Genomic DNA, 12,794 nt, shown 5'->3' on the forward strand with positions numbered 1-12,794 from the left:
ACATACCTACTATGGGATTTAATAAATCATGATCAAAAAGCTTTTCTCATAGCTTTGAAATAAAAAAGGAATGGAAAAAAAATCATTTTGTGCTAAAAACCAATTTTATCCTAACAGTTTGCACAGAGTAGCTGTTAGCTGCCTCCGAAAACAAAAAAGCACCAAAAAAACAAACCCAACTGTAATATTTACATCCTTCAAAGTTTTTGAAAGATTAACACACTGCTAATCTCTTCCTTCCCACCCTTATTTAGTGAACTAATCTAATCTTTCACAATAAAATTTGAAAGATTGCGGTTTATGACCAAGCGTGTTATTTACAAACCATATTTCTGCTGTTGCCATGTGCTGAAGGGCAGCGTCCAGAGGTCAGCCCCAGTCAGCTGCTGCCCTGTGAACAAACCCCATCCAGCACGGTGCTGAGCTGCTTCTTCACGCACACCAGAGCCCCATTGCCAGCACAGGGAGGTCTGTGGTCCAGGAATGAACACTGGCTCAACTGATGGGTATGTATTTTTGGCCTTAACTCTTGTTTAGTGGTGCATTATCCCAGGGGAACCGTGCATACATGGGGGTGTCTGTTGACAGGAAAATAAGGAGGATATTTGCCTTCAACTTTCAATCAGTGACAACTGATGTAAATAACATAAGCTAAGGAGATGCAAAAATAACCTCTCATTTTGCGTATTTTAGTTTAGGGACCAAATGTAAATGCACAGTGGTGTGAAGAAAGCTCAGTCCAGCTGAGATCTAAGCATTCTCCAAACAATCTTAACTGATGGTCAGTACTGAGGTGTTCTGAAGAGGAAGCCTTTTAGTTAAAAAATATTCAAGAAGGTCCCAGAAGGATGGCAGCCAATGAGGCCAGAAGGTTTGACAGGAATTGTAGGCAGCTGTTATAAAGGCACAAGGATATGAATCTTTTTGTTTTGCTTTATAATAAATATGGCTGGTTGAAAAACATCCTGAAGAGTCATCCACCCACATTCTTCATCCAAAGAATCAAAGATTCCCAGCTCAAAGGCTATGAGATGTAATTATAGTAAGAAGAGGTTTGGGAAAGCTGAAAAGTCACCATAGCAACCTCCTGGCAAAAATCTTTGCACATCCAAAGTAAAGCAAAATTCCTTTTTATCTGAACGGCCACAGTGAGTTTGAAAGTGTTCTGTGTTCATGGTCATTTTCTGTTTCTGTTCAGGTCATTGTACTTCTTATTCAGAGAGCATTTTTTTTCTGCTCTGAGTCCTGAGTGTTCTCGTCTAAAGACTCCCAGGACAGTTTTGATCAGAAATGGATGTGGGATGCTGATTATGAAATCAGGCTTTGCCTGTGACTTAGTGTTAAAGAGGAGGTGCCCCCACTTGGGTTTTCTGGACCCCTTGCAATAATCTCTAGCAAAGTTAATAAACAAATTGTGTTGAGTAATTAAAAACACTAAACTGAAGACAAAACAGGAAACAGAAAGAAGAAGATGAAGGAAGGGGAGAAAGGGGACAGTGAGGCCTCCCCAATAATTGCTCCGGGGTTGCAGTAGGAACTCCTTCCATACCATGATACCGTAATGCTGGTTTAACAGGTATAGAAAAAGGATGACTTCTAAAGCACCCATTCTTGAACAGTCCTGCTCTGTCCCATACTTGAAGAATGGCTTTCCATGCAAGAGTTTATGTAAATACCTGAAACAAAGACACTTGCAATGTGGATTTGAAGAGGCAAGTAGTTCATGCCTAGTAATTTCAGTGATTATGCTCTGCCCATAAAAGAAACAGAGCAAAACCTCCCACTGAGACTGGTGGATAAAGGTGTGTGGGTGCTCTGCAGCAGCTGCTGACCATGAGCAGGTCTGTGCTGCTGCGCAGGGAGAAGGCAGGGCAGAAGGGGAGTCCCTGGGCCATGGGGCAGTTTGACTAAGTGGTGTTGTAGTGGTCTTTAGAGGAGAAACTTCCAGTCTGGGATGCTTATATAAGGGTATATAAGAGGAGGAGACAGATTTGTCAAGAAAAAGGTGAAGACAGAGGACTGGATTGTTTAGGAGAGTGGAAGAGAGGGACACTTCCATCCTGTTTAGAGACTAGACTATCTAGAGGAGCAGGATGAACTGCAGCATTGGGAAAGCCTTGGGAAGTTCAGGCTTTCTCTGGTTCCTCTCATATCCCTACTCAGATCCAGTTAGGGAGCTGAACTGCTGGGAGCCACTGCCAAAACATTTAAGATCACACACGGTGCTGCAGGAGACAGGGGCAAACCCTCCAGGGTCCTGAGCAAACCATTTCCTTCCTCCAGAGCTAACTCCCTGAACTCAAGACAACCTCAAGGTAGCTGAAGTGACAGCCATGTGGGACTCTCCTTTCCTGGTGTTTCTCACTCCTCTCTTTCACCACATGAAATCTTTCTCAGTAGCAAGCAGCAGCAGTTAAGTTGATCTTTACATTACAGTGTTACCCACTACAAACAGCTAGAGAGCTGTTGTAGGGAAACTGAAACTAATGCCCTTTACTGCAGCCACTCTTGAATCAGGAACAAGGGAAACACTTCATCTGTTCCTTTCTAATTTGTGTTTTATAATACTACATGTTCTGGACTTTGCTCTGGGCTAAACTGAATACAACCTGGGGCGTATCACATATTGGAAGCATAGTGATTTTTTTCTTAAACGTTATTGCAAAAGTAAGCAAATCATTGCTGGAATGGTAACGGAGAAGGTTGGGAGGAGAGATTTGTTGTCACAGCAGGTTTTCCAGTACCTAAGGAATGAAGTTTCAGAATGGAAGTCACTTGCTTTTTTCATTGCCTGACCCACTGAAAACATCACAACGTCCCACCTGATTTTCTCTTCATGTTTCTCTTTATCTATGTTTTGGCATCTGCCAGAAGAAGCAGTGTGGAGGACTTGGTAAAAATCTACCTTGATTTCTGTGCTACGCAGGGAGGTGAGTGTTTGAGCAGCACCTTTTTAAAGACTGATGTTTTTAGGAGAAAGTATGAATCACCTGAAATATGTAGGAACTTCTGTTTAGTTACCACAGGCTGGGAGCATAATGATCTATTTCTTAAATGTTATTGCAAAAGTCGCTGTCACAGCACTAAATGGAAAGCTGGATGAAATTTCCTAACTTTCTGTAAATGTTGTAAACTGCAGCTTTAAAAGGAAACTCAGAAAGTGGTTATTAACTCTTTCTCTCTCTCTCTCTTTTTTTTTTTTTTTTTTTTTTAATAATTTTCTAATGTTTATCGTGCACATTGGGACACAAAAGAACAATTTCCATTTTGTCAGTGGTCAGACTGTCGTAACCTTTAGTGGAAAGCCCCAGGTACGGGTTGCATTTGATGTTAAGCCAGGTGACTTCTTTGGGTGGAGTTTGGCCAATTTAGATGATCTGAGGACAAAGTCCTTCCCTTACAGACGTTTTTTATATATATGAGTTGAAGATTTAATCCAGTGTAGTCCTAAACCAATACAAGCCCTGGCATTTGACCCCAGTGAAGTGAGTAGAGAAAGCATACCACCATGGGGGAGAGTGCAGGATGCCAGCACTGAGTCTGGGATGCTCAGGAATCTAGGCTGCTTGTCCATTCACTTGCTCTGGTTTAACTACAGTTGTCTTTGACTTCAGTCAAACTGAAGTACAAAACAGGACAAACTTCTTCCAGCTTAGAGAGGCATCTTTCCATTTTGCTTTAAGTGCTCAGTGTATGTTTATATTCTTGAGCAAGTCTTTCCCCAATTACCAGTGTGTTCCCAGGGCTTAATTAATTTGATGAAAGCTTTTTTGTAGACAAAGGCCAACAGTGAGAAAACAGTTTGTCTGACTGTGCTGCCTGTGTGCAGTCTTGCATCCTGCTTTTCTTCATGCCTCTTGCCCTGGCTGCTGCCCCCTGATTCCCCATCTCACCAGAATCTGTGGCACAGAGCCGTGGACGAGCACTTCAGGCTTTACTTTGCTGGCAGGATTTTCTCTTCTTGTTGTCCCAACACTTGTAGGATCTTCACCAATTCAGACATTGACTCCTTTGTCAGAGCAGATTGAAACCAGATAGCAGGTTTGCAGAGTTGTTATGGTTGGACAAAACATGCACTGACAGCATGATTGCCTAGACATCATCTCTTTTAGAAACTAGCAGAAACCAGAGGGTTATAAAGCTGTTACCCCCACAGAGATTACTGATCTAGTGACTCTGCTCAATCACAGGGAGTGAGGCCTTCTGGGCTCACTTGCTGCAAATGCCATTTCAGCAACCTTCAGAAAGCAGACTGAATTTCTCAGCCAAGCATGTGTGTAAGTGTTAACATCTTTCTTTCAGAACATGCCTAAAGAATGAAGATGTTCACGTGTAGACCTGGACAGCCCCCTTCTGACAAGACTTTTTGCATCTTGACGGTTGCTGCTGGATTTTTCCTTCTTGCAGGTAATTCCCCTCAGGATTAGCCATAGGAATGGTGGTGTCAAGTGCCCATTGCTGCTGGCAGAGGCTCACAGCGTACCCCACAGCCCAGGAAGTGTGTGCTGTTCCCTTGGTTTGTCCAAACACAGTATATGTATAGAAGTCTGTTTTTTTTTTCTTGTTCTGCCCCAGTGCAAGAGTTACCCTTGCCCTGGACCTCTTGCTGCTAACTCCAGCTGGGGCTGGGGTCCTTGCCTAGTATGCATCCCTAAATATATGCTGGCCTGCAGACTTACAGGTCTGGGCATGATACAATACCCTCTTCTGGTTCAGTCTGGGCCACAGATGAGTCAGTGCAAATGAGAAAATATGAAAAGGTGTGAAATGTCAAGTTTCTGTTGCATCACAAGAGTTGTTCATGTTTGGAGGTAAAAAGCCTTGAAGTTTTGTCATTATTCACCTGTTTCCTTCCTGGGTGTCGTGTCTTTTTTTTTTTTTCTTTCTTTCTCTTTTTACTTTGATCACTGTAAAATATGAACTGTGCATTTAGTTGCTTCTTGGTGTTCTGGGAAAAACATGAAGCTACAGGCAGAACCAAATTCCCCCATAATAATTCAGGTGCTGAGTCAACCATGGTAAGCTGTGCTTCACACATTCAGCACCCTCTCACTCAACCATAGATCTCCAAAGACCAATAATTAGTTCTGTTTTTTTTTTTTTTTTTTTTTTTTTTTTTTCTTGTGAATAATGCAGAACACACAGATAATTTGTGTTTCTAAAATGCACCCTGTTGCACTGGGGTCACTTCCAGCACACAGTGCAGTTGGGGAAAAAATCAGCTCTTTCCAGATAAAGCCCCCATAATAAAAAGACTGCATTAATGTTTAGATCTTGCCAAGTGTACCCACTTTCTCTCAGCTTTGGCTAGAGGCTCCTAATATGTCTGCTGTAAGATATTGGAAGGGCTGACCCCTGAAAGACCTATCTGTCAGCCTGTCTCCGGTAGAGTACAATGGTACTCTGGTCAGTTGTGGGATGGGTGCCAGCTCTGCCAGTCATACATCCCATAATGATTCCCTTCTCTTGGGCCAGCCCATGAGGCCTGGCTCCTTATTCTTTTGATCCCTGATCTGAGGTGGCTGTTTTATGGCCGTTACAACTGCTGCTCTGCTACTCTGCAGAGCTGCATTACTACGGGTGCAGTGGGGTCGCATGCAGACAAGTTTCTTTCTGTGAGTGGGGAGCTGTGGCTGGTGTTACTCAGGGAGGTTCTGGCCTTTCTTAGCAAAACCTGTATGGGTAGGTTGTAAAGATATAACTAGATAATTAAAAAATAAGCAAGAAAAAAGCTGTCCAGACCAACTTTCTAGAGCCTGAGAGAAGGACCATTCTGATTATTTTTATTATTAGCAGAAACCCTAACATAAAGACTAAAAGTCAGTGGTCTGATATGTCACTTGGGAGCCAAACATGCAAACAGGTCTTCTCCCGGAGCATGCCAGACCAATGCCTTCACATTGAACACCCATGCAGCTGTTGGACTATGCGGACCTGAATTCTGTATTTGGTAGGTCTTGAGGGCCTCAGCATTTCCTTTGGAGAATTAAACTCATCTTCTCTTTACTGGTAGTGTGGGTGTTCTCAAAATTAAATTTCAAAAACAGCAGAAACCAGAAATAGATTAAACTTTTAATTTTTTTATTTTTTTTTGTTTAATTGACTTTCAGTGAAGTACCTGAATGAGGTCATGTTGCAGCTTTTTCTTTGAAGTGACACTTCATTTTCCTTCATTACCCTCTTTCCTGATGCTTTTTCTTCTTACAGAAACATGTTCTCTGCATGGAAAAAGACTGGATTTACTGGGAAGGAATGACAAGTACACATTTCTGATCAACCACAGTGTTCCTAAGCTATGTCAGTTCACTGTGTGTGTTGATCTAAACCGGACTGCTAACACAAGCTCTTGGGCAGCATTTTCCTATGACACTAACAACACATCCACTGACATAAATGACTTAGAGCTTGGTCTCTCTGGAAAAAACAAGCAGTTGAGAATATATCTTTTTGGCACCAGTCGAAACATTGGGATTGATTTAGCCCTTTTCACGTGGTATAGCGTGTGCTTCTTATGGGACAATAGAAAACAACTGCTGGAGGTCTACTGTAATAGTAAGCTCATATATAAAGAAGACATAGACAGCACCAAGTGCCTGAAACCCAGTGGAAGTCTGGTGCTGGGTCACCTGCATAAAAGAAAGGATGGATCTATTGTACAAGTAAGCAACAGTTTCATTGGAAGCTTGTACTACTTCCAAATGTGGGACACTGTGATGCATCAGGAAGAGTTACAGGCCTGTGCTGAGGGCAATATTGTCAGCTGGAAGAAAGAGTACTGGGACTTCGGTGTTCTTCCAATTGCTGACCATCGCCTGCGCTGTGGTGAGTCTCTGCAACAGTTTCTTTCCTTGGGGCTTGTGTGTTGCTGAGGATCGTGCAATTCAGAGACTGGGAAACCCTCCACTGCTCAGGACAATAAGCAGGAGTTGTCTTATATCCTGCATTACTGCTGTGGGCCTGAGACCAGGAGTGCTCAGGGCTAGCCTCGTGTATGGCTTTCCTCACTCACACCGCACAGGCTCTTCTTGGAGCAGATATAGAGGTTGTGGATGGGGGAAAGCTGGCAGAGCCAGGCTCTGCCACCAGAGTCCCTTGGAGGATGCTGGCATGTGGCATGATTTAGATGAACCTTCTTGTGGTTTGTTGTTCTGCTGGGGTACCAACCTGCTACTCAGCTGGCCTGGCACTGAGGTTGAACTCAGAAGCTTTCTTCCAATATGTTTAATAATATTTAACTACAGCCATTAGTTAGATGATAGCAATCACTTTTCCACAAGGCTTCTGTCTGTTCTCTGCCCTAGATGGGCATTGCTCCATTGAAAAACACTCTTGGTAGCGTTTGGTGTTATCTCACCATTCAGTCCTGATGTCTGTATGTACTAAACAGCAATTAAATTACACAGGATTGAACTAGAGGTCTGAGACTGACTGCTTGACTGACTCATTTACGTAAAGTTTGTGACTGACTAATTTACGCAAAGCTAATGATATGCCATGATACTTAGGAGCTCAACACTAACAGGATATGCATCTTTACTAGTTTTCTGTAAGATGGTGGTTTCACAGGGAGTGCAGAGGCACAGTCAAAAGTAATTGCTCAGTTTTGGTGCCCAGTTTGAGAATCTGAGAAGCCTCCCACCAGAGAGTGCTTCTCTGTCAAGCACAGCACCTGCAAACTTCACCTCAGCACCCTGTACACTTTTGCATCTCCTGCTCCAGGTTACATCAAACTGGGTCCCAAGGAAATGAGTAGAACAGGAAACAAACAACTGCTTCTGAAACATTTGTTCAGAGGGATTTCCCCCACCTCTCATTACACACCCCTTTGCTCTGCAGCGAAGAAAAGAGGCACAAATAACAACTGCTGTAAATCACAACCTTCCCATCTGTCTCTTGGCTCCTCGCCCCATTGCCTTTATCCAGGAGGTCCTGTTTCTGCACTGCCTGTTGCCTGAGCTATTTCCTCACTCATGTCACTGGCTGCGGGGCCATGAGGGAGAAGGAATGCTCGGTACATTTCCCTTTTCCAATTAACACCACTGTTGCCTTTGCCCTTGGGCCCATTTGCACTGTGAGAAAGGTGTGTGCTTGATTTGGCAAGGAGCTGTGAGAGGCTTAGTCATGTTTGCTGATAAAAACTTCAAGAAGTGTAGCACCTAAAATCAAAGGCTCCCCTCAGTGTTCCTGGACTTCGATTGTTCAAAACAGTAACTTGGATGAATTTGAGCAGATTTTTAGTGAGACCAGATATATTGGAGAGAGGCTTTCAGTGAACGGAGCATTGTTTTCCTCTAAAGTACTCCCAAGAACCAAGTGATTTCCTCCAGTTAGGATTCTCCAATGCAGCCTGAGTGGCACATTCAGTCTGGAAAATGTTGGTCCAAGTGTTCAGAGGTTATCAGCAAGAGGAAATCTAAAAGGCACCGAGGCTAGTCTTGCCTATGGTGCCATGTGCCTCTGGGTAGGTGTTTCACATGGGGACAAGGGATGCTAGAATCTGGCGTTTTCCAAGGAGCAAAAGTTAGATGACTATCATAAAGTCCCAGTTGTAAAGGTGTTCATAACATTCAGTAGTGTATGAGAATCAGTCTTGTGTCAGCTCTTGGCAAGACCTTTGCTTCCACTATAAATCTACTGCTTACTTTAATTAGCTGAAATTCATGAGCTAGCTGTTTCACAGAGACAAACTGGCGATATAATAGACAGAGATATCAGTGAGTAGTACAAACAGTCCTGTGTGATAAAATACATACCAAGATTTCAGTCTTACAGGGGAAGCTGCACTTGGATCTAGTTTGTCCATATGGGACCATAACTACTGACTCAAATAGTTATGTCCTATGACAATTACTAGCTGTGAAGTTTTTTGGGTTTTGTTTTTCTCCCTCATATTTATATACTCTGTATACCTGCGAATTGCTTTAGTTGTCAGGGCTTGATTTGATTTAACAATAGACAGTTCATGCAGTTGTGCTGAGAACCTGTGCAGCCTGCTCTGTTTTGGGAATCCTACATTAATTTTGGAAAGACAAGGCACATTTAGGCAAAATGAATGAAACTGTTCATACAAATATAGAAGGAAACAGCCTTGAAAGGGTGTGTTGACTTTAAGTGATATAATTATTGTAGCAATTGCATTGGCTTTACTTGGTACAAGGAGTAAAGTTATTTTCTTCCTTTTTTTTTCCCTCCCCCCCCCCCGGAGTTCTTGAAGATGATCCTTTACTTCTCCAGCTCAGCTGGGCATTTGCTAAAAGCGTAGAAGTAATAGTGTGCGTTCTTATTCTCTGACTCAGTCTTCATCTTTTCCTCCCCCTACCTCACCCACACACTGATTTCTAATTTTCTTCTTAATTTTAAATAATCTGGGAGAAGAATTAATATACAAAGTATGAAAATTACTGCTAGTAATACAAAATTATGTTTATTATAGTTTGCTTATACATTGATCTAATTTTTACTGCTTCTTTTACTGGAAACAAAGTATATTTGTAGGATACCAAATAAACCATTTATTACATTATCAAATAAAAATCCAGAACCGGAACTTCAAGAGTGGTGGTGGTACACTCTTTTTCTAGCTTTAAATCTCATCTGTCATCACTTCTTAGCCCTTAGTTCGTGAAGGGAATTACATACATGTTAATGAAAGCAAATGAAGTTACAGGATGCAGGTGGCTAGTCCCACACCTGCCTGCTGGTAATGATCCTTGACATGTGAGAATAAACAGATTTTTTTTCTTCAGGTGATAATGAGAAAGAGAGAAAGAAAGAAATTTGAATCTGTGAAGTTGTAATTATGCTTCATTTGTTAGGAGATTAAAACTGCTTTATGAGTCCTGATTAAAATGGATTTGGGTTTTGTTTGGCCATTTCTGTATTTTTTTAAATTTTTTTTTCCCCAGCAGATTTTTTCTGATTCATCCTGACTGACACTGAGTGATATCATACATCACCCCTAAGGCAATGGTTTTGGAAAACAGAACAGAGCCTGCAATCACACAGCTCTATGCAGGCTCCTGTCTGGAGAGAATCTACAGCACTGTGAGAGTCAGGAGGTTATGCTGAACCTCAGGTTTACAAATAGTTTGGCTTATGACTTGATAAATCATAGCTTAATATTGTGTCTGTATTCCTATAAGGAAAGAAAAAAGATTTTTTTCCAAGGATAGGGCATGTCTACACAGCACCATCCCTTCTGCATTCTCATCACACTTCCTATCTGCCAGGAATTCTTATAGCAAGACACTCATTTTTTTCCACTGTTTCTGACAGCTTGAAGTCAGGGACAAATTATTTGTAGTGTCGTACTGGGGCTCAGGGAGCCCACATCTGCAGCTTCACGTCACAGGAAGGCATATAGGTTTCCACTAGAAGTTTAAACCCTGGGATTAGAGTCACATGGGATGCATGGGTCCCAGGCCCTCCACAGCCCCACAGGTCAGGTACCTGCAGTTTTACTCTGTGCTCTCACAGGAGTGAGTGCTGTGAGAATAGGGAGTGGTTGGTGTGCATGGGTGCTGGAGGATAAAGCACAGGTCTCCAGTTTCAGGTCCTTGTGTTTTCTTTAAAGAATTGCTTTCTGTTTCCTCTGTTTTTTTGTTTGTTTTGTTTAATTTCTGGTTTCTTGTTTGCTGCATATGTATGCAAACAGTGTTAGTGGATATCGGTAGGAGGTCTGTATGTTGAATATCTAGGTCTGTCTTGCAGCTCAATGACTCAAGCCTGCAGATCTTTTCCAAATCAAGAATCAGCAGATAACCATTATTTCGGATTAGGTGTCTGACTGACTGCAAGCTGCTGATTTGAAATGGCAATGTGACAGCTTGGTCCTGGAGTTACTTGCATTTTGCTGGAAGAGTGAAGCAGAAGAGTGAACTAATTCTCCTATTTCCAATGGGTTAAGGACCATGGGAGAAGATAGCTTGTGTATTGTGTCTGCTCAGTAGGGTGTTTTGGCTTCAGGTGTCTTTTCAACTTCAAAAAATAATTTGAGCTATTTAGGATAAAACCAGTAGACTATTACTTCAAGCTCTTAACAGCCTCTGTTTCTGTTATTGTCCATGGATGTGTTGCTCTTGATTTAACTAGGTCAGAGATGGGCTGTTATTTTTTTAAGCAGGGGTGATTCTTACCTTGAACTCCATTAGAGAAAACAATGTTTGATGAAGCATAGCCTTATGCTACTTATTTCCAAGCACTCCTTATTCATACATATTTGGCTTTGTATTCATGTGTTAAGTTTATTTCTCTTAGTCAGAACTATATTGTCATGTCTCTGACAGTCATGTGAATGAAGAAAAAACACAAATCACCAGCATAGCAAGGAAACTGTATCTCTAGAGCAAAATGTTGTGATCACGCCTTTCTTTCATCACTGAGGCCTGTAATGTTACACGGTGATTCGGTTCATTGCAATTTTCTGTAGTACGTGTGAGCAAACATCACCCATTTTGTCCCTGTCTGTCTGATGATGTGGCAGATTGCATGTGAAATGCAAAAATCCTATCTGGTTTGACAAGGTGATTCACTTCAAGGAAAATTAGCTAAGAACAAATTCTCAGAATTCTTTACTTTGAAAATATACAGGCAGGATGGCTGGCATTTATAATGGGAATCCTTATGCCAGGTTATCATTAAATAAAAGTCCATGAATGTCAATGTCTGTTTCAATTTCATTACTTTATGTTAACCCTTTAGCATTCTGTGTTTGGCACATGGGTTTTCCTGAAGAACAGCACAGACTATTCAAACAAGAAGGGAACAGCAAGAGAGCTGCTCTTCAACATAAACAGTGGAGAAATTAAAAACAAAACAAAACCATGCACAGATGTATTTTCCCCCTTTGCCTTTGCTTTACACCTCAGAGGTCCGCAGAATAACAACAGTTTGTGACAATGACCTTTGCCCAAGGACTGTCTCCCTCCTATGAACTATGTTAATTCTTGCTCTTTGTGCCATTGTGGATTCTTAGGCCTTTCAAAATTTTTTTCAGCTGGTTCAAGTGAAGCATCATCAACAACGGCTCCTACGTTGCCACCATTATCTCCAACCAATAGTGCCAATGTTACCATTGCACGTAAGTACTTTCCTAAACAAGACTGTTTTAAATGCTGACCTGGTCATCACTGACACTGGCTGACACCATGCACATGACAGTTTAAGACTTGGTCTCATGTTTAAGCTATTGCTGCTTGGCAAGGTGTTGTATGTCAGCAAATCTTTCTATCTCTTCTTATGCATTCTTAGCATGTGGTAAAAGCAAAGCTAGTGCACCCTCAAGTATTAAAATCAGCTCAGCTGAAGTGCCTTTGCTTGTTAAATTGTGATAACTTGGCTATGACTTTGGGCCCACAGAGTCCTTAAATTTCTAACAACACACTAGTAATCTAGAGTTAGACTCTTGGAGGGTAGAATTTCCTAAAGAATCTTCATGAATTTGGGAATGGAAAGCATAGCCATGGCTAAAGGGAGGGACAGTGCAGGTATCCTTCTGTGCAAACTATAGGGTTCATCTCACTTCTGTTGTCTTATTACAGTCAGCTTCTATAACGTTGACATGAACTTTTATCTTTTCTACAAAACTGAGAGAGCTCCTGATTACTATGATGCAAGGAAGCTTATAGAAAACTGGGTGAGTAGCTTTCTTTTCTTGTTCTCTTTTATTTCTAGAAAGTATCAGATGATGAGGACAGCTGGTACAGAATGCAAATTTATGGAAGAACACAAAAATAAGTATCCATGTAACAATATCGTGGCGTTTCATAATCATGTTATCCAACGCATTTTTAACA

General features: G+C 41.7%; 1 protein-coding gene across 3 annotated transcripts in view; it reads left to right on the forward strand.

The window, feature by feature from the left end:
- Window positions 1-354: 354 nt before the first annotated feature.
- Window positions 355-12,794, forward strand: part of ADGRG4 (adhesion G protein-coupled receptor G4) — a 31,551-nt gene continuing 19,111 nt past the window's right edge. Inside the window, exons 1-6 of one of the 3 annotated variants that reach the window (XM_068697054.1) lie at window positions 355-506; window positions 2,872-2,930; window positions 4,303-4,407; window positions 6,208-6,822; window positions 11,996-12,079; window positions 12,540-12,634. In XM_068697054.1, coding sequence (XP_068553155.1) covers window positions 4,317-4,407; window positions 6,208-6,822; window positions 11,996-12,079; window positions 12,540-12,634 — 885 coding nt within the window. In that variant the 5' untranslated portion in view covers window positions 355-506; window positions 2,872-2,930; window positions 4,303-4,316. Of the gene's footprint in view, window positions 507-2,297; window positions 2,316-2,871; window positions 2,931-4,302; window positions 4,408-6,207; window positions 6,823-10,391; window positions 10,441-11,995; window positions 12,080-12,539; window positions 12,635-12,794 lie in introns of those variants that run through there. The other 2 variants (XM_068697055.1, XM_068697056.1) reach the window with 2 other exon arrangements.

Source organism: Anas acuta, chromosome 13 (genome assembly GCF_963932015.1).
Source record: "Anas acuta chromosome 13, bAnaAcu1.1, whole genome shotgun sequence".
Taxonomy (NCBI): domain Eukaryota; kingdom Metazoa; phylum Chordata; class Aves; order Anseriformes; family Anatidae; genus Anas; species Anas acuta.